Source organism: Geotrypetes seraphini, chromosome 1 (genome assembly GCF_902459505.1).
Source record: "Geotrypetes seraphini chromosome 1, aGeoSer1.1, whole genome shotgun sequence".
NCBI classification, from domain to species: domain Eukaryota; kingdom Metazoa; phylum Chordata; class Amphibia; order Gymnophiona; family Dermophiidae; genus Geotrypetes; species Geotrypetes seraphini.
In genome coordinates, this window is record NC_047084.1 from 396,214,165 (window position 1) to 396,236,981 (window position 22,817).

Consider the following 22,817-nt stretch of genomic DNA (forward strand, 5'->3'; position numbering starts at 1 on the left):
GCAGCAGGAACTCTGAGGAGAGTCAGGGGGGAGATAACAGGAAGGGAAGCCTACTGCTGGACAGGGGGAGCAAGGAAGAGGTGCTGCTGGACAGGGGGGAAGGTAACAGGAAGGGAGACCTACTGCTGGACAGGGGGAGCAGGGAAGAAGTGCTGCTGGACAGGGGAGACGTGAAACGAAGGGAGAATGGGTGCTGCTGGACACGGGGGAGGTAAAAGGAAGGGAGAATGGCTACTGCTGGACAGGGGGAGCAGGCAAGGGATAGTGGTGGACAGCCGAGGAAAGAGAAACAGAAAGAAAGTCAGACAGAAAGCGGCCAAGGAGAGAGAGAAAGAAAAACAGACACACACATCTATTCTAGCACCTGTTAAGGTAACGGGCTTAAAGACTAGTATTAAATATTGAACTAAGGCCAGTACTGAGCAGACTTGCATGATCTGTGTATGTCTGTATATGGCCGTTTGGGAGAGGATGGTCTAAGGATGGCTTCAGTGGCTGGGAGGGTATAGATGGGCTGGAGTCGGTTATGATGGAGATTTCATCAGTTTGAACCCAAGCACAGTACCGGGTAGAACTTTGGATTCTTGCCCAGAAATAGCTAAGAAGGAAAAATTAAAAAAATTTAAATTGAATCAAGTTGAGCAGATTGGATGGACCATTCGGGTCTTTATCTGCCATCATCTACTATGTTACTATGTTACTATGTTACTATGTAAGTAGATGACCAGGTACTGTGCCGAAATCTCTGTCAAAACCGACTCCAGCCCATCAACACCCTCACAGCCATTGAAGCCCTCCCCAGCCCATCCTCTCCTAAATGGCCATATACAGACAGACACAGACCATGCAAGTCTGCCCAGTACTGGTATTAGTTCAATATTTAATATTATTTTCTGATTCTAGATCCTCTGTGTTCATCCCATGCGTCTTTAAATTCCATTTTTCTCTCCACCACCTCTCTCGGGAGTGCATTCCAGGCATCCACCAACCTCTCCATAAAGTAGAATTTCCTAACATTGCTCTTAAATCTACCACCCCTCAATCTCAAATTATGTCCTCTGGTTTTACCATTTTCCTTTCTCTGGAAAAGATTTTGTTCTGTTAATATCCTTCAAGTATTTAAACATCTGAATCATATCTCCCCTGTCCCTCCTTTCCTCTAGGGTATACATATTCAGGGCTTCCAGTCTCTCCTCATACGTCTTCTGGCACAAGCCTCTTATCATTTTCATCGCCCTTCTCTGGATCACTTCAAGTCTTCTTATGCCCTTCGCCAGATACGGTCTCCAAAACAACACAATACTACAAGTGGGGCCTCACTAACGACCTGTACAAGGGCATCAACACCTTCTTCCTTCTACTGGTTACACCTCTCTTTATAAAGCCCAGCATCCTCCTGGCAGCAGCCACCGCCTTGTCACACTGTTTTTTCGCCTTTAGATCTTCGGACACTATCACCCCAAGGTCCCTCTTCTCGTCCATGCATATCAGCTTCTCAGCTCCCAGCATATACGGTTCCTTCTGATTATTAATCCCCAAAAGTATTAATCTACATTTCTTTGCATTGAATTTTAGTTACCAGTCATTAGACCATTCCTCTAATTTTTGCAGATCCTTTTTCATATTTTCCACTCCCTCTTCGGTGTCTACTCTGTTACAAATCTTGGTATTATCCACGTTTCCTTCTAACCCTTCAGTAATGTCACTCACAAACATATTGAACAGGATCGGCCCCAGCACTGAACCCTGAGGGACTCCACTACTCACCTTTTCTTCCTCCGAGCAACTTCCATTAATCACCACCCTCTGGCATCTGTCCGACAGCCAGTTTCTAACCCAGTTCACCACTTTGGGTCCTAACTTCAACCCTTCAAGTTTGTTCAAGAGCCTCCTATGAGGAACCATATCAAAGGCTTTGCTTAAATCTAAGTAAATTACATCTAGCATATGTCCTCGATCCAGCTCTCCGGTCACCCAATTAAAAAATTTAATCAGGTTCATTTGGCATGATTTACCTTTTGTAAAGACATGTTGCCTCGGATCCTGTAACCCATTAGATTCAAGGAAGTACACTATCCTTACTTTCAGCAACACTTCCATTATTTTTCTAACAACCGAAGTGAGGCTCATTGGCCTGTAGTTTCCCGTTTCATCCCTGTGACCACTTTTGTGAATAGGGACCATATCCGCTGTCCTCCAATCCCCAGGAACCACTCCCGTCTCCAGATATTTGTTGAACAAGTCTTTAATAGGATCCGCCAGAACCTCTCTGAGCTTCCTCAGTATCCTGGGATGGATCCCATCCGGTCCCATCGCTTTGTCCACCTTCAGTTTTTCAAGTTGCTCATAAACACTCTCTTCCATGAACGGTGCAGAATCTATTCCAGTTTCCAGTTGCCAGACAATCTCGGTCCTTCTCCAGGATTTTCTTCCGTCAACACAGAACAGAAGTAATAATAATAATAACAGTCTATATACTGCAGGACCATGAGTAGATTGAGTAGAATTAACGGAGTTAAGAGCTAGTGATAAACAGTTCTAGAGATCAGTTATTGTGGACTAAGATTTTACAGGTCAGTTGCCTAAATATTTCAGGAACAGATATGTTTTTAGGTGTTTCCTAAATTCCCCTTAAGTAGTAGGCATAAGCAGTTGTTCCATGTCTTTACCCCATAATGCTGCCTGATGTGCGAGAATATGTTGATGATGTCTTAAATTTACATCCTTTGACTGGTGGAGAAACAAAATTTAAGTGTGAGCTTCTATTATGTCTATTGGTTGTGAAAGAGAAAAGGTCAGTTATATATTTAATAATAATAATAATTTTATTCTTATATACCGCCATACCAAAAAAAGTTCTAGGCGGTTCACAGCAAGGTGAGCTAATACATGGGATATAGATAAAATACAAATTAGAATAATGGAATTAAAAACAGGTAAAGACAGAAAGCATTTACAATATAGTGCAGAAAATACCGGCATAGCAGGGAAAGAATACGTAGAACAGATAAAATACATCAAGTTGAATATAGGAACTTGATTGAAAAATGAAGCAGAATGCATTAAGATACCAGCCTATCAAAGAGTTGAGTCTTTAACAATTTTCTAAACTCAAGATAGGAAAAGACCTCTAACTTAATTTTCCAAGCCATACATTCAATTTAGCGGCTTGAAATGAGAGGGTTCTCTCAAAGAACTTTTTATAACGACAGGATTTTATGGAGGGATATGAAAACAAGTGCACGCTACGTGTGGTCTTTTTGGTGTGACTCAAAGAAAAATGAGACACAAGATAACCTGGTAACAAATCCAAAACTACAAAGGGACCTGAACAAACTGAGTGAGTGGGCAAATAAATGGCAGATGAGCTTCAATGTACAGAAATGTAAAGTCTTGCACATAGGTAAAGGGAACCCGATGTATAACTATACGATGGGAAGGATGGTACTGGGGGAAGGCAACCTAGAAAAGGACTTGGGGGTTTTAGTGGATAAAACAATGAAGCCGGCGGCACAATGCGCAGCGGCCACAAAGAAGGCAAACAGAATGTTGGGCATTATCAAAAAAGGTATCACTACCAGAACGAAATAAGTTATCCTGCCACTGTATTGGGCGATGGTGTGTCCGCATCTGGAGTACTGCATCCAATACTGGTCGCCGTACCTTAAGAAGGATATGGCGATGCTCAAGAGGGTCCAGAAAAGAGCAACAAGGATGATAAAAGGCATGGAACACCTTTTATATGCTGAAAGGCTAGAGAAGCTAGGGCTCTTTTCCCTGGAAAAGTGGAGACTTAGAGGGGACATGATAGAGACTTATAAGATCATGAAAGGCATAGAGAAGGTGGAGAGAGACAGATTCTTCAGACTAGCGGGTAAAACAAAAACAAGAGGGCACTCAGAAAAATTGAAAGGAGACAGATTAAGATCAAATGCTAGGAAGTTCTTCTTCACGCAGAGGGTGGTGAATACCTGGAATGCGCTTCCAGAGGAGGTGGTAGGACAGAGTACGATATTGGGTTTCAAAAAAGGATTGGATGATTTCCTGAAGGAGAAAGGGATTGAAGGGTATAGATAGAGGGTTACTATACAGAATAATAAATGATTAGGGAATAAAAGGTTTAGGTAAAGAATCACTTCCGGTTCATGGACCTGGGGGGCCGCCGCAAGAGCGGACTGCTGGACCCCTGGTCTGACCCGGCAGAGGCAATGCTTATGTTCTTATTTATAACAAATACAAGAAAATTTAAACAGAATTCTCAACTCTATCGGCAACCAATGGAGTTTCAAATAAAAAGAAGTGATATGCTCCCATTTTTTTAAACCAAAAATGAGGCGAACGGCAGTATTCTGTCTGAATCACTCTCAAATCGAGAATTCTTAAGATAGAAGACTGTACCAATAAACGAAAGGAAGTTTCGTCAAAATACTTCTTAATGGTACGAAGCTTCCAAAGCACAGAGATACATTTCTTAAGCAATAAATCCGTAAGTTGATCCAATGTGAGATGTTTATCCAGAATCACACCCAATATTTTTTGGATTGTTCTATTTTATAGTCCAACCCATTCATGTGTAATGTATCTTTAATCTTATCGTTGGGAGTTGCTAAAAAAATTTAGTTTTTTCCACATTTAATTTCAATTTATAAGCAGTCATCCAAAGTTCAATCTGACTTAAAATAATTGCTAAAAAATTTATGAACTCCGGTGACAGACAAGTTAACCAGATGACTATAGTAATGTCATCCGCATAAATGTGGAACTTGAGCTTTAAACTTTGCAACAAATTTTCCAAGGAAGCAAGATAAATATTAAATAAAGTGGGGGACAGAGGTGAACCCTGCGGGACCCCACAGGAGTTTTCCCACAATAAGACAAGGTGTCTTCTTTAAACACTTGGTAAGGGAGACCATGTGATGCAGTGAGGAGCGAGGTCGCACTCGCACGCTCTTTAGCTCCCGGGCCCCCACCGATACTCTGATCTACTAATCTGCTTGGAAGCAGCTCCAGCTCACTGTGCGATGTTTAATTGGATCGGCACTGCATGGACCACTTTGTGTCCAAATCCGGAGGGGGCATGACGAGAAGAACTGTGGCTAAGACCAGGGACAAAACACGGCCTGCGGAGGAGAAAATGGTGGATCCATGTATGGCGCAAGCGGCGGAGTTTATGGAGGGTCAGATGCAGCAGCTTACGGCCCTATCTTCGCAGCTGGAGAAATTATCTACGCAGCGGACCCACATGGAAACCTTGTTGGGGGAGACAGTAGCGCGCACCACATAGCTGGAAACGAGGGTATCTGGTATGGAGGATTCTGCTCAGGCCCTCACAGCTCATCTCACCAGGTTGGAAAAACACTTAGCGGAGAGCAAGGAGAAGGTAGAAGACCTGGAGAATAGGTCGAAGAGGGACAATCTCAGATTTATTGGTGTGCCAGAGACTCTTTCGGATCGGCAGCTGGGCTCTACTTTTAAAGAATGGCTGGCTGCGGAGTTCCCTTTCCTACCGGGTCTTGGTTCTTTATGTTTCGAGCGCGTACACCACATGGGCCTTGTGGCACAGGATCGTCGGAGGCCTCGGGTGGCAAAAGTGCACAACTACTTACACAAGGTGGAAATTTTGAAGCAATATCAACTTCGTCGATCCAGATTTTCCAGGATTATTCCGTAGCTTTACAGGACCGGCAGCGCAAGTTCCAGCCCCTGTACGGAGCTTTGGCAGAGAAGAAGTTCAGGTTTCTGTTTCTCTATTCTGCCATTCTTAAGATCTATTTTAATGGGGTCTGGAAATCCTTTGACACTGTAGAAGCGGCCCAGGATTGGGACATTCCTGGTTTGCCTATTTCTCTGTTTTAGTAGCCGTGGTGTGCCTTCTCTGGGTGCAGTGTGGCTGGAGCTGTTGTCTTTGGTGTATTTTTTGGTTTGTTTATTGCATTGTTCAATTGGGTGTTTAGTGGGCCTTTGCATTTTAGTGTTTCTCCTGGGACCCACTTGGCTGTGGGCCTAATTGATGAGATTGGCTGTTGGGGAGGAATGGGGACATGATAGAGACTTATAAGATCATGAAAGGCATAGAGAAGGTGGAGAGGGACAGATTCTTCAGATTAGCGGGGAAAACAAAAACAAGAGGGCACTCAGAAAAATTGAAAGGAGACAGATTAAGATCAAATGCTAGGAAGCTCTTCTTCATGCAGAGGGTGGTGGATACCTGGAATGCGCTTCCAGAGGAGGTGGTAGGACAGAGTACGATATTGGGTTTCAAAAAAGGATTGGATGATTTCCTGATGGAGAAGGGGATTGAAGGGTATAGATAGAGGGTTACTATACAGAATAATAAATGATTAGAAAATAAAAGGTTTAGGTAAAAAATCACTTCCAGGTCATGGATCTGGGGGGCCGCTGCGGGAGCGGACTGCTGGGCATGATGGACCCCTGGTCTGACCCGGCAGAGGCAATGCTTATGTTCTTATTTATAATAAATACAAGAAAATTTAAACAGAATTCTCGACTATCGGCAACCAATGGAGTTTCAAATAAAAAGAAGTGATATGCTCCCATTTTTTTAAACCAAAAATGAGGCAAACGGCAGTATTCTGTCTGAATCACTCTCAATCAAGAATTCTTAAGATAGAAGATTGTACCAATAAACGAAAGGAAGTTGTGAAAGGGGTGTATGGGGTATGGGGGATTTGGTGTGGTGTTCGGATTGGGGAGTGGGGGGTATCCGGAGTCCCTAAGTTTAAGATTGCTGTTTGCATTTCTCATTTTCTTTATGTTTGGTATGTTTCGTCGGGGTAGGAACATGGGGAGGGGAGCACTCTGTGACTAGAGCTCTGGGGGGAGGCTGGGCTCCTGGGGCTTTTGTGTATTTGGTCTAGCTGGAGTATACTTATTTGGTTAGGCCATGGGTACACCCTTTAGGCTGGTCTCCTGGAATGTGGGGGGTATCACTTTGCCAATAAAGTGACAGAAAGATGTATCCGGACAGTTATCTATAGATTATTCCTCTATCTCCTCTGCCTTCCATGATTTTTATCAACAACTATATTCATCAGAAACCTCCCCCTCTATTCCTCATCTTACCTCATTTTTATCTTTTCCCCATCCTTTACTCTCACCTACCGAGACGTCTCCTCTCTCCTCTTCCTTCTCTGCTCAGGAACTCATGGACGCCATTAACTCCCTAAATTTGAATAAATCACCAGGCCCTGATGGCCTTACTGTTGAGTTTTACAAGGCCTTTCTTCCTAATCTGCTTCCACATTTGCTTTCTTTCTTTCAGTTTCTTTGCAATCAAGGCGACTCTTCAGGCTCCTTTACAGAAGCTACCCTCATTGTGTTTCCCAAACCCGGAAAAGACTCCCAAGATGTTAAAAACTATAGACCTATCTCTCTAATTAATGTGGATGCTAAAATCTTTGCTAAAATTCTCGCTTCTCGGTTCCAACATGTTCTTCCATCTCTTATTTCCCCCGATCAATCTGGTTTTATCCATAATCGATACTCTTCCAATAATACCCGCCTTTTGTCACATATCATTCACCACGCTACAACTCATCCAGACAGACTCTTGATTATGGCCCATGACGCCGAAAAGGCCTTTGATCGCCTGGAATGGCATTTTCTTTTTCATATTCTCCGTTAGTATGGATTCCCAGATCCTTTTATTGATATGATCAAAGTTCTATATTCCCACCCGACAACTCCATTATGATTAATGGCCCTACCTCGCAACCTTTTTATCCATCCCGTGGCACTAGACAGGGATGCCCTCTGTCCCCTTTACTTTTTAATCTCGCCCTGGAGCCGTTATTAGTGGCTATCAGAAATGACCATAGAATTAATGGCTTCCAGTCTGACCAATTCTCTGTTAAACTCTCGGCCTATGCGGACGATATTTTGCTCTACATCACTCCGGACTCCCTTTCTCCTGTTGTTGAACAAATTCGACAGTACTCAGCCATTTCTGGTTATAAGCTAAACATCACTAAATCAGAAATACTTCCACTTAATTGCATCACGTCCAAACTGTTGCAATTAACTCCGGTTTCATATGGTCCCCTACCAAAATTAAATACCTTGGTTTACTCTTTGGTCCTTCTCTCGAATCCACATTGAAACTCAATTCTGATTTTATCTTCTCAATCATTCACTCTTGCACTTCCAAGTGGTCCCCTCTCAACCTCTCCTGATGATAACTCCTAAAATAAATTATGTTCTCAGCATGCTCCCATGTCTTTTTTCTTCCTCCGTCTATTCTTGTATTGAACGTCTCCTGTCTTCCTTCTTATGGCACAGCAAACAGCCCCGGATTGCTTTGCATAAATTAAAATGTCCTCGGGACCAGGGAGGTGTCAACTTCCCAAGTTTCCGGGAATACCATTATGCTTTCCTATTATCTCAAGGCTCCCTTTGGCCTAATCTCTTCCTCATAAGCACACCGCCCACGTGGCTATCCTTAGAGCGTTCCTTACTTGATCCGTACATTATGCAACATGCACCTGCCATCCCTTTGCCTTCAGCGGCCAAATGCAATCAGATTTTACATAGTACTTGGCAGGCACTTAACCATATTGATTCCATTTCAGAGAACAAATTAGCTGATTCAATCGTGGCACCTATTTGGCATAATCCCAAACTTAAAATTGACAATTCTGTGGTACTTTGGAAATCTTGGCAACAGCATGGTCTCTGGAATATTGCGCATCTTATCAATGCAGATAAATGGATTACCTTCTCTGACATTATGGCTAAATTCCATATCCCTCCCACCCAATATTTTAATTGGATTCAGCTGCATCATTGTCTTACTGCGAGGTTCTCAACTCTTGCTTCCTTGCATACTACTCCTGACCTCCACTCCAAGATACAAATATTTTCTGCGTCCAAAGGTCAATCTTCCAATTGGTACAAGTATATGCAGGCAAAATCCTATCCTTTCCTTGTCGAATCCATCTCTAAATGGGATACGATGTTACAATCCCCTATTACCGAGCATTTATGGTTGTTGTTATGGCCCAGATTATTTAAATCCCTTCACTCAGCCTCTCATAGACAAACAGCTATTTTCCTTTATCATAGAGCCTTCTGGACTCCTATTAAATCAGCCAAAATAACGAAGTCCTCAGTTAAATCTTGCTGGACTTACAAAGCATCTGAAGGCTCCTTGCGGCATATGCTCTATGATTGCCCCCAATTGCAGTTTTCTGGAATTCGATTTGGCACATGATTTCTAAAATTTTCTCTATCACTGATCCCTTTTCGTTTGATATTTTGATTCTGGGATCCTCGGCATTCACTGCCCATCTATCTGTGTATCATGACCGCTTGTTTACCCTTTTATTAATTCTAGCCATTCAACTTATTTTACATAATTGGAAAGATTTTACAAAATTAGATTATAACCAATGATGGAATTCAGTGTGTCTCCACAATAAATTTGAACGACATATGGCTGACCATCATAAATCAATAGCGACTTTTGATAAAACTTCGTCGATTCTGGCAAATATCAGCACTTAGACCATTGACCATTATCCGGATCATTTACTTATAATATTCTGGTTTGATCTTCCCTGTTTTTTCTCTTTATTTCATTTCATATTATTATATCATTGTCTGCTGACGCTATAACTTACACAAGTGTACTGTTCTAGCGTGGACTGTATTGTACCTTATCTCTCTCGATTTACTCCCTTCACTTTCCTGTACGATGTATGCTCCTCGATCTTGTATGTTTATATGATGTGCATACTAAGAAGTGCTCATTTATCTTTGCTATTGCCACTTCTCATTTTGTAATTGGATATACTGGATGGGTGTCATCACCCGGTTTATAACCTGTGATTCCATGGAAGCTCTTTTTTGTTTCTATGTTTTCATGCTTTCTAAAACCAATAAAATTTTCTTGAACTAAAAAAAATAAAAAAATTCACCAGTCAAACTTATTTTTATAGGTCTTTTTTTTTAAAACATATCTGCTTCTGCTTTTAGCCCCCCCCCCCCACCATCGTTTGACCCTTCAATGTTATCTTTTTCAAAAAATTTTGGAGTTCCACCCCCCTCTCCCCGTTGTTTTCTATAAGTCTGTCTATTTTTTTTTTTAAACATATGTGTGAAATGTTCTTATTACCCCTTTTTTATATTTGTAATTTGCTTTGAAACTGTGTTATAAGCATTTGCATCAAATTTTAATAAACATGAAACATGAAACACCTTGTGCTTCTCTGTTATCAAATAAATAGCAGTCTCAGTGCTTAACTTCAACTTGCTTTACTAAACAGGAACTTTGTAAACACAGTTCATAACTTAAAACTTGGTTTGTACAGTTCAAAATATCCAGATAGGCAGTTTATCCCCAACTTATTCTATTCTGGTATTAAAACATGTGGGAAAAAATCATGTCAGTCCAGTTTCAGTCTATTCAACCAGAATGTCAAGGAAATAGCATGTAGTAAGCTCCATCCCATTCCCTTGTCTTTTGCTGCAGACTTTCAAAGCGTCTCTCCCATCCCAGAACAGAAGTCATCCACAAGCACAATGAATGTCCTGCCAGAAGTGAGGTACTCTTGCTCCTTTTCTTCTACCTAGGGTACCTTTTCTCCTAAGAGCTCCTACTTGTTTCCAAGCCGAGAACACTCAGCTGACATCCTCTGTCCTATGGCAGGGGTTTCACACTCTGTGCTCTATAAATTTTTCCTGTCTTGGCTCCTTGGACTTTCCCCTTGGTGCTATGGTCTCTGCAGGGGTGGGCAACCAAAGGTATCTATTTCACAAACACAATCCCTTTTATTACTTCCTGTCCCTGCCCACATGGGCTGACCCTTCTCAAAAACATACACTAGGCTGAGAATTCCAACCCTCCTTAGTTTAGTGATCGCCCTGAAAATCCTTCCTCCTACCACCCAAGGCAGGGACATTTTTAGGGGAGTCATACATATAATGATAAAGGCTTTATTCAGAATCTGTAGCCCTGAACCTCTTTAATACACAAACTTAGGGTTACCAGATATCTGGGAAAACTCGGATATGTCCTCTTTTTAGAAGACTGTTCCGGTGCCCAGATGGACTTTCCAAAACTTGACAGTTTGGCAGGGTTTTGGAAAATCCTGAATTCTGGCCGCTTCTGTAGGGTCTCTGACCGTGTGCAGATGACGTCTTTTTTTATAAACTTGTAATATTTACTTACAGAGAAAAAGTATGCTTATTTCTTTACTGTGAACAATCTGTTTTTCAGTAGTTGATACAGATGATTTGGCATCATTAATATTTTTCTGTTCTTTTTTAAATCCACATGAACTAATTTAATATTTACCACACCTCTCTATAAGGATAATCTAACTATCTTGTTTTCACAGTATCATTTGTGACACTTTGCTCTGAACAAAGGATTTTGAGTACCTTTCAATATTCCGCTTTGTCCTTGTTCCGCATGAAAGACTTCTCAGGAAACTACAATGCCATGGAATAGAGGGAGATATACACAGGTGGATAGGCAAATGGCTGGAAAACAGGAAGCAGAGAGTGGGCATAAATGGGAAGTTCTCAGACTGGGAGAAAGTGACTAGGTAGTGGTGTGCCCCAGGGCTCGGTACTTGGGCCGATCCTATTTAACATTTATATCAATGACCTTGAAGACGGAATATCCAGTGAGATCATTAAGTTTGCAGACGACACAAAGCTATGCCGGACAATCAGAACGCAGAAAGATAGCGAAGAACTCCAGAGCGACTTGTATCAGTTAGAGAAATGGGCAGAGCAATGGCAGATGAAGTTCAACGTGGAGAAATGCAAAGTAATGCATTTAGGCAGTAAGAATAAGGAACACGAGTATAGAATGTCAGGAGCAACTCTTGGTAAGAGCGAACAAGAAAGGGACCTGGGTGTACTGATAGATAGGACCCTGAACCCGTCGGCACAATGCGCGGCAGCGGCAAAGAAAGCGAACAGAATGTTAGGAATGATAAAGAAAGGAATCATGAGCAGATCGGAGAAAGTCATAATGCCGCTTTATAGAGCAATGGTCAGACCACACTTGGAATACTGTGTCCAACATTGGTCTCCCAAACTAAAGAGGGATATAAAACTGCTGGAGAGGGTGCAGAGACGAGCAACGAAGCTAATAAGAGGTATGGAGAACTTGGAATATGAGGAACGACTCAAGAAACTAGGACTGTTCTCCCTTGAGAAGAGGAGGCTGCGAGGGGACATGATAGAGACGTTCAAAATACTGAAAGACATCGATAAAATAGAGCAGAAAAACAAATTATTTACACTGTCCAACGTGACACGGACAAGAGGACATGGTTTAAAGCTAAGGGGGGACAAGTCCAGGACAAATGTCAGGAGGTTCTGCTTTACGCAGCGAGTGGTGAACGCCTGGAATGCTCTTCCACAGGAGGTTATTAAGGAATCCACTGTGCTAGGATTCAAAGGCAAATTAGATGCACATCTCCTTATGAGAGGCATAGAGGGATATGGGTGGTAAAACTACATCAGGTGTATACCTGACTGGGCCTCCGCGTGTGCGGATCGCCGGACTCGATGGACCATGGGTCTGATCCGGAGATGGCAGTTCTTATGTTCTTATGTTCTTATGTTTAAAGTTCCTGTTTATTATGGGGTCGGTTTGGTATCTGACCCCATTGTCTTTCGATGTATGTCCACAGCTTGGTCAGATGGACCAGGGAATTTTGGATATCAAACCTACTTATGTGCATATTTATTGTCTCTTTTTTTAGGCTGATAGACTAAAGCATGGTAAAAAAAAGAAAGGTGAGCAGAAAAAGCAGCATGAACTGGGAGAATGTAAATTGTTAGAAATGGATGACCGAGAAATGCAATTACTGGGTAGTGTTTCCGATTCAAGCTGTGATGGGAACATTCTACTTAGAAAAGTGAGTAAAGTGATTTCATTATTTCAAATTACTGATCACTCAGAAGAACAGTAACTAATGTGTGTTAAGGCAATAACTCATGATACTTGCACCTTAACATAGTAGATGACAGCAGATAAAGACCCAAATGGTCCATACAGTCTGCCCAACCTGATTCAATTTAATTTTTTTTTTCTTCTTAGCTATTTCTGGGCAAGAATCCAAAGCTCTGCCCAGTACTGTGCTTAGGTTTCAACTACTGAAGTCTCCATCAAAGCTCACTCCAGCCCATCTACACCATCCCAGCCACTGAAGCCCTCCCCAGCCCATCCTCAACCAAACGGCCATATACAGACACAGACTATGCAAGTCTGCCCAGTACTGGCCTTAGTTCTTAAATATTTACTACTATTTTCTGATTTTAGATCCTCTGGTGCTCATAATAATAATAATTAAAAAAAAACATGTCTAAAAAGTGGCCTAAATGGATACTTGGACGATCAAAAAGCCTGATCGTCCAAGTACCCATAATCAAAGCTAGTTTTAAACATATCCAAAACCAGCTTAAGCCTTTCCCCTGCCTCTAAACGCACAGAGAGAAAAGAGGCGTTTTTAGAGGCGGGTAAAGGGCAGGGGGTGGGCGGGAGGTGGGCCGACCGACACCTAGGCGTACAACAGGTGTAACCAAAACGTTAATCAGGTTGCCTAGTCAGCAATTACACCTACCCACCCCCCACCACAACCATCGGGGCAGGAGAGATGCCTCATCTCCCCTGCCGCAACAGCGATACAACCAAGTGCCGCCAAATGTGGCACTTGGGATCGTTAAAGTGGCAGGAGAGATGACCCATCTCTCCTGCAGCGATTTACCCCTCCCCCCGATCTTATCAGGCCAGGAGAGAGCCCAAGCCCTCCTGACCCCGCCGACAACAATCGGGGCAAGAGGGAGCCCAAGCCCTCTTGCCCCGGCGGCACCCACCTTCCTCCGACTCGATCGGGGCAAGAGGGAGCCCAAGCCCTCTTGCCCCGCTTCACCCCTACCCCCCCCATCCGCCGATAACGATCGGACAGGAGGGAGCCCAAGCCCTCCTACCCGGCGGCACCCCCACCCGCCAATCATGATCGGGCAGGAGGATCCCAAGGCCTCCTGGCCAGGCGAACCCCCCTACTTCCACTAAGATACGGGCAGGAGGGATCCCAGGCCCTCCTGCCCTCGACGCAACCCCCCCCACGACCACCTCCCGAACCCCCGAACGGCCCACCCCCCCGGTTGACTCGCGAACCCCCGCCGACCCCTCGACCCCCCCCACCGCAAATCCCCCTCCCCGTACCTTAAAAATCATTGGTCGGACGGACGGGTGCCAAGTCCATCCGTCCGACAGGCCAGCCATCCCTGGAGGTTTGAGCCGCCTGGGCCAATCAGGCTTGGCACCCATCCATCCGACCAATGATTTTTAAGGTATGGGGAGGGGGATTGGAGGTGGGGGGGTTGGAGGGTCGATGGAGGGGTTTGTGTGTCGGCGGGGGGGCGCGATCAGAGGGCGGTCGGGGGGGGGTTGCATCAAGGGCAGGAGGGCCTGGGATCCCTCCTGCCCGTATCTTAGTGGGAGTGGGGGTGTTTGCCTGGGCAGGAGGGCTTGGGATCCCTCCTGCCTGATCATGATCGGGGGGTGGGGGATGCCGCGCGGCAAGAGGGCTTAGGCTCCCTCTTGCCCCAATCGAGTTGGGGGAAGGTGAGTGCTGCCGGGGCAAGAGGGCTTGGGCTCCTTCTTGCCCCGATCGTAGTCAGGGGTTCGAGGTGCTGCGGGCCAGGAGGGCTTAGGTTCCCTCCTGCCCGGATCGTTGTAAGAGGGGGGGGGGATTCTGTAACCGGTGTTGTTTTTGACAAACACCGGTTACAGAATCCAGCTTTTAGGCGAAGGACTGGCTCCTCCTTCACCTAAAAGCCCTTGTTTTGGGCATTTGGGACTTAGGCTTTTTTAAGGTTGATTATATGGTGTAAGTTTAGACGTAGTAGTGGCCTGGGTGTTTAAACAGCTGAACGTAGAGGTAGGCTATTATTAAAAAAAACCCTGCTTTTGGACTTTTTTTTTGATAATGGACATTTTCCCTGCTTCTACTTTCAACGTTTAAGGCCTTAGGCCAAAAGGGGACTTAGACTTTTTTTTAATTATGCCCCTCTCTGTGTTCATCCCACACTTTTTTGAACTCTGTCACTGTTTTCCTCTCCACCACCTCTTTTGGGAGCGCATTCCAGACGTCCACTACCATCTGTGTGAAAAATAATTTCCTTACATTGCTCTTGAGTCTCCCACACCTCAGCCTCAAACAACAATAATCTGTGTTATATTACCATGATGCACATTTGCTTAGGTTACCAGTGGACTACTCATGAGGTGTTTCGCATGTATTTGCATTTCATTAATACTTAAAGTGAATAATGTAGCTTGTGTATTTCCTAGTTACAAAGTTCAAAGCCTTTATAAGGCAGCCTGACCCCTAGCAGTAAGAAAGGGACTTGGGGGTAATGGTGGATATGACAATTAAGCCGACAGCACAGTGCGCAGCAGCCGCTAAGAAAGCGAATAGAATGCTAGGTATAATCAAGAAGGGTATTACAACCAGGACGAAAGAAGTTATCCTGCCGTTGTATCGGGCGATGGTGCCAGGGCCGCCATCAGGGCAGTACTACCAGTCCTGCATTCAGGGGCCCGGAGCTGACAGGGGGCCCGGGCCAGTAGTGTACCTAGGGGGTGCGGTGCGCCCCAGGTGCACGCCCCAAGGGGGTGCACAGGAGAGAGAGCTGAACGGGAATGATGGGGTACCCGCGGGGTTAAATATAACTCAAGCCGCGAGGCTCGTCTTCTACTCCGACTGCCCTGCAGCTCACACAGCCGATCGGAAGTCTTCCCCAACGTCAGCGCTGACGTCGGAGGGAGGGCTTAAGCAAAGCCCGCCCTCCGACGTCACCGCTGAAGTCGGGGAAGACTTCTGGTCGGCTATGTGTGCGCGGCGGGACAGGCAGGAAATTGAAGACAAGCCTATGCGGCTTGAGCTACATTTTGCTGAGAAAGTTGCTAAGATGGGCTGGGAGGCAAACTGGGAACACAAAAGGGGGAGGGAGTGCATTTTGGACACAAGGCATGAACTTGGGAGAGAGGAAGGGAGGGAAAGAGATGCTGAGGTAGGGGAGGGAATGCATTTTTGGACACAGAAGGCATGAACTTGGGAGAGAGGAAGGGAGGGAAAGAGATGCTGAGGTGGGGGAGGGAATGGGTTTTTGGACAGAGAAGGCATGGACTTGGGAGAGAGGAAGGGAGGGAAATAGATGCTGAGGTGGGGGAGGGAATGGGTTTTTGGACACAGAAGGCATGGACTTGGGAGAGAGGAAGGGAGGGAAAGAGATGCTGAGGTGGGGGAGGGAATGCGTTTTTGGACACAGAAGGCAAGGACTTGGGAGAGAGGAAGGGAGGAAAGAGATGGTTGTGTACACGGGGAATAGAAGAAAGAAATTTTGGTCATAAGGGAGGGAGTGAATTACAGACAGTGGCATACCAAGGTGGGGGTGGGGGCAGTCTGCCCCGGGTTTACGCCCCCAAGGGGGTGCACAGCTGGCCACCCTCCAGTGTTCTTACTAGGCTGGCAAACTGCGTCTCTTTAGCCACTTGAGTGCCACCGCCGCCATTGGGAACAGCCGGTGCCAAGTTCTCCCTGCTTTTCCCTGTGGGGCCGACCAACTCTCGCCACCCACGTCAATTCTGACGTCGGAGAGGACGTTCTGGGCAGCCAGTCGCTGCCTGGCTGGCCCAGAACGTCCTCTCCGATGTTAGAATTGACGTCGAGTGGCGAGAGTTGGTCGGCCCCGCGGGGAAGAGAAGCAGGGTGAACTCGGCACCGGCCTGTTCCCGATAGCGGCAGTGGCAGCCTATTCCCCAGTGGCGGTGGCAGCATTTTCCCAATGGTGGTGGCATAGGGGAGGGCAAGGAGAAAGAAAGAAAGGGGGGACAGGGAGCCAGAAAAAAAAAAAGAAAGAGGGCTGGGTGAAACAAAGAAAAATGGGGCACGGAGAGAGAGAGAGAAAAACAGACATACAGAATGAAGGGGGGTATGGAGAGAGAGAAAAAGAAAGAAGGGGGCAGGGTGAAACAAAGAAAAAGTTTGGGGAAGGAATGAGGTCTGGAGGAGAGGAAGCATACAGGAGGCTGAAAAAAGGGAAAAAATATTGGATGCACAGTCAGAAGAATAAAGTGCAACCAGAGACTGATGAAATTACCAAAGGTAGGAAAATGATTTTATTTTCAATTTAGTGATCAAAATGTGTCCGTTTTGAGAATTTATATATGCTGTCTATATTTTGCACTATGGCCCCCTTTTACTAAACCACAATAGCGTTTTTTAGCGCAGGGAGCCTATGAGCTTCAAGAGCAGCGTGGGGCATTCAGCGCAGGTCCCTGCACTAAAAACCGCTATCGCGGTTTAGTAAAAAGGGAGGGGGAATATTTGTCTATTTTTGTATAGTTGTTACTGAGGTGACATTGCATAAAGTCATCTGCCTTGACCTCTTTGAAAACCCACGGAATATAAATGATAATTAACATTTTCTCTGCGTACAGCGTGCTTTGTGTTTTTAAAATTTTATTGTTCGTAGATCATTTTGACTTGGCCACAAAGGTAAGGGGGAGGGAGAGGAGCTGCTGAAAGAGTGTACCTTGACGTGGTTGCAGGCTTACAAATCTTTTGGTCAAAGAGTGCGGCGACAGAGGAAAGTATGTGTGTATTCGGCCCATGGAAGAAGGGGGGGAGAAGGGGGAGGAAGGGGTGCGTGGGGGCCCAATAGGATTGCTCAGTAAGGGGCCCAGAAATTTCTGATGGCGGCCCTGGATGGTGTGCCCGCATCTGGAATACTGCGTCCAATATTGGTCACCGTACCTTAAGAAGGATATGGCGTTACTCGAGAGGGTTCAGAGGAGAGCGACGCGTCTGATAAAAGGGATGGAAAACCTTTCATACACTGAGAGATTGGAGAAACTGGGTCTCTTTTCCCTGGAGACTTAGAGGGGATATGATAGAGACTTATAAGATCATAAAGGGCATAGAGAGAGTAGAGAGGGACAGATTCTTCAAACTTTCAAAAAATAAAAGAACAAGAGGGCATTCGGAAAAGTTGAAAGGGGACAGATTCAAAACAAATGCTAGGAAGTTCTTCTTTACCCAACGTGTGGTGGACACCTGGAATGCGCTTCCAGAGGACGTAATAGGGCAGAGTACGGTATTGGGGTTTAAGAAAGGATTGGACAGTTTTCTCCTGGAAAAGGGGATAGAAGGGTATAAATAGAGGATTACTGCACAGGTCCTGGACCTGTTGGGCCGATGCGTGAGCGGACTGCTGGGCACGATGGACCTCGGGTCTGACCCAGCGGAGGCATTGCTTATGTTCTTATGTTCTTAAGTAGTTATGTGAGGCTAGGGATTGTGAGTGCCATATCATAGCTAGCACCAGCAGGGGCAAGAAGGACTGAGGTCACATTCCTGCCTGGTCTACCCTAGACTACCAGAATGGCCTAAGTTAGACCCAGGGGTCTAATTTAGGGGGTATTTTCATAGGGAGATGGGGAATAGAAAGAGCCATTTTATTTTAAGAAATGCACACAGGGAGAAGAAAAATGCAGCTTGTGAGGTTTATCATAATTTATGTTGCTCCTTTATCACAGAAGTCACTAACTTGTGGGACTGTGTTTTTTCACAGATTAGCGAGGAAGGGATAATGCCAGGTCTTGAACTGCATGTACACTAATGCAAGGAGCCTAAAGAACAAAATGGGGAACTAGAAGTCATGGCCAATAACGAGAGACTAGACATCATAGGGATCACGGAAACATGGTGGAACGAGGAAAACAAATGGGACATAGTATTGCCAGGATACAAACTTTACCGGAGAGACAGGACTTACCAGAAAGGAGGAGGAATAGCACTATACATAAGGGACACCATTCAATCGACCAGTGTAGACACAGCAGCGACAAATGACCAACTGGAGTCATTGTGGGTCAAAGTACCAGGAAGCAACGGATCCGAGATAAAGATGGGACTGTTCTACCGTCCACCTGGGCAAACTGAAGCAGAGGATATAGAAATGGTAGTCGAGCTGAGAAGGGAATGCAAGAACCCAAACACCATAGTTATGGGAGATTTCAACTATCCTGGGATAGACTGGTGTCTTGGAAATTCAAAAAGTGCGAGGGAAACGGAGTTCCTGGAAGCTGTTCAGGACTGCTTCATGGAACAACTTGTTGAGACACCAATGAGAGGGTCAGCGATTCTGGATCTGATCCTCAACGGGCTGAAAGGACCCGCAAAGGGTGTGAAGGTCGTGGGACCACTAGGAACATGATTCAGTTCAAAGTGGAAGTAGGATTACCTAAGGGGAAGAGAACTAAGGCAACAACGTTTAACTTCAAGAAAGGGAACTATGATGCCATGAGACAAATGGTGAGAAAGAAGCTCAGAAACAGCTCCAAGGAAGCTCGGACTGTGGAGCAAGCCTAGTCCCTATTCAAGGACACAGTAAACGAGGCGCAAAACCTATATATAGCAAGATTTAGGAAAGGATCCAAAAAGAATCAGACGAAGGACCGTGCATGGATAACCAATGAAGTAAAGAAAGTGATAGGAGACAAGAAAACTCATTTCGGAAGTAGAAAAAAGACAAAACCGAAGGAAATTGGAGAGAGCACAGGAAGCATCAAAAAGAATGTCACTGAGTAGTCAGGAAAGCCAAGAAAGATTATGAGGAGAGACTGGCCAAGGAAGCAAGAAATTTCAAACCATTTTTCCGATACGTGAAAAGAAAGCAGCCAGCGATGGAGGAGGTGGGACCTCTGGATGAGGGTGACCGGAAGGGAGTGGTGAAAGAGGAAAAAGAGGTGGCTGGTAGACTAAACAAGTTCTTCTCGTCGGTCTTTACAATAGAATACACATCCAGTGTGCCAGAACCGGAAAAAATCTTCAGGGGAGATCAAGAGGGAAAATTATCATGCATGGAGGTAAGCCTCGAAGACGTTCTCAGGCAGATAAATAGATTAAAAACTGACAAAGCTCCGGGCCCAGATGGGATCCACCCGAGAATACTGAAAGAGCTAAGAGATGAAACAGCGGAGTTACTGCGGCATATTTGCAACCTATCCTTGAGAACAGGGGTAATCCTGGAAGACTGGAAGATAGCGAATGTCACACCGATCTTCAAAAAAGGATCGAGAGGCGACCCGGGGAACTACAGACCGGTGAGCTTAACCTCAGTTTCGGGGAAGATGGTGAATCGCTGATCAGGGAAGGTATCAATGAGCATATAGAAAAAATAATCTGATGAGAACAAGCCAGCATGGTTTCTGTAAAGGACGATCATGCCAGACAAATCTACTGCATTTCTTTGAGGAGATAAGTAAACAATTGGACCAAGGTGACCCCGTAGACATCGTAATCTAGATTTCCAAAAAGCCTTCGACAAGGTACCCCATGAACGCCTACTGAAGAAACTATGGAGTCACGGGGTGGAAGGGGACGTGCACAGATAGATCAAAAATTGGCTGGCGGACAGGAAGCAGAGGGTAGGAGTAAAGGGGCACTACTCTGACTGGATAGGGGTCACAAGTGGTGTTCCGCAAGGGTCAGTGCTGGGACCGCTGCTGTTCAATATATTTATTAATGATCTGGAAACGGGGACAAAGTGCAAAGTTATCAAGTTCACGGATGACACAAAACTCTCCAGCAGGGTCAGAACTGTTGAGGAATGCAAAGAACTGCAGAGCGACCTGAACAAACTGAGTGAGTGGGCAAAAAGATGGCAGATGAGCTTCAATGTGGAGAAATGTAAGGTCTTGCACATAGGGAAGGGGAACTCCATGTACAGCTATACTATGGGAGGGAGGGTACTGGGGGAAGGCAACCAAGAAAAAGATCTGGGGGTATTGGTGGATAACACAATGAAACCGGCGGCGCAATGTGCAGCGGCCTCAAAGAAAGCGAGCAGAATGTTGGGCATTATCAAAAAAGGTATCACTACCAGAACGAAGGAAGTTATCCTGCCACTGTATCGAGCAATGGTGCGCCGACATCTGGAATACTGCGTCCAATACTGGTCGCCATACCTCAAGAAGGACATGGCAATACTCGAGAGGGTCCAGAGGAGAGCAACGAGGATGATAAAGGGCATGGAGAACCTTTTATATGCTGAACGGTTGGAAAAGTTGGGGCTGTTTACCCTGAAAAAGCGAAGACTGAGAGGGGACTTGACAGAGACTTATAAAATCATGAAAGGCATAGAGAAGGTGGAGCGGGACAGATTCTTTAGACTAGCGGGGACAACAAAAACAAGAGGTCATTCAGAAAAACTGAGAGGAGACAGATTCATAACGAATGCAAGGAAGTTCTTCTTCACTCAACAAGCGGTGGATACCTGGAACGCGCTTCCCGGAGAGGTGATAAGACAGAGTACAATTCTGGGGTTCAAAAAGGGACTGGATGACTTCCTGGAAGCGAAGGGGATAACAGGGTACAGATAGAGGTTTACCTTACAGGACATTAAGCGAACAGGGTATGGACGTTTTAGGTTAGGTAGGGAACACTTACAGGTCATGGACCTGGGGGGCTGCTGCGGGAGCTGACTGCTGGGCACGATGGACCCCTGGTCTGACCCGACAGAGGCAATTCTTATTTTCTTATGTTCTTAATGACTTTCACTGTAAACTGAACTGCAGTCTAAGGGCAACTTTTATGCAGCTTAGTAACAAACTCTACTTCCTTCCCAAGAGCTTATTAACTAAAGTGGATTAAAATTTTTGTACTTAATATACTTTAACATAAATTTTGAATATGCTCTGCTAAGAGCTAAACTTCCATGACAGTGTCTGGTAGAATGGTCAGCATAGTTTATTGTTTTGTTTATCGTTTATTAAACTTGATATACCACCTTAGGTGCAGCACAGTTCAAAGTGGTTTACAGTAAAATATATCAATAAAATGAAAATAGAAAGCCATTAAAAAATAGGATAGTATACTAAGCAAAACTAAATTAAAACTTAGCTTTGTATACCAGGACTTCAACCAAAATGGAGCTTGATTCGATTAACAGACAATAACAGACAAAAAATATTAATGTATACTACAGTCATACAAAAGAAACTTAAAAGCATTCAAAGTCCAACACTGCAAAAATGTGCTCTCCGTTAGTTTTCACAATTAAGCAAAAGCTCATTCAAAGAGGTAAGTTTTCAGAAATACACGAAACCTAGTATATGAAGTGTTGATACATAAGAACATAAGAATAACCTTACTGGGTTAGACCAGTGGTCCATCAAGCCCGTCCTCACGGTGGCCAATTCAGGTCACTTGTACCTGGCAAAAAACTCAAAGTAGCAACATTCCATGCTACCAACCCAGGGCAAGCAGATATGTTAGTTTAGTTAATGTGTTAATGTGAAGATGCAGCCACCTCAAAACTTGCAAATAGCAAGGGATAGTTAATACATTAACTGTAGTAAGGACTCCCCACTTCTCTTCCCTTTTCCCATATTATGATAAAATTTTGTGATTTGACCTGTGCTTTAGCTGGGTTTTTTTAAAAATACTTAAATACTCTATACTTTAGATTCTTAAGAGGCAGTGTGCATTCTCTAAAGCAAGGATCTCAAAGTCCCTCCTTGAGGGCCGCAATCCAGTTTTCAGGATTTCCCCAAAGAATATGCATTGAAAGCAGTGCATGCACATAGATCTCATGCATATTCATTGGGGAAATCCTGAGAACCCGATTGGATTGCAGCCCTCAAGGAGGGACTTTGAGACCCCTGCTCTAAAGGGAACATGAGACCTCAAAGGTTCTGGTTTTAGACTCCTAACCTCCCTTCCATTGCCACCAGTAGTGGCAAAACATATAAGTAGTCCCAGGGC

At 44.7% G+C, this 22,817-nt stretch overlaps 1 protein-coding gene across 2 annotated transcripts in view; it reads left to right on the forward strand.

Moving 5' to 3' along the window:
• The window catches only part of LOC117347239 (coiled-coil domain-containing protein 17-like), a 488,260-nt gene that overhangs the window by 14,331 nt on the left and 451,112 nt on the right, over window positions 1-22,817 (forward strand). For both annotated transcript variants that reach the window (XM_033917895.1, XM_033917903.1), the window contains exon 2: window positions 12,741-12,896. In XM_033917895.1, coding sequence (XP_033773786.1) covers window positions 12,741-12,896 — 156 coding nt within the window. The remainder of the gene's footprint in view (window positions 1-12,740; window positions 12,897-22,817) is intronic.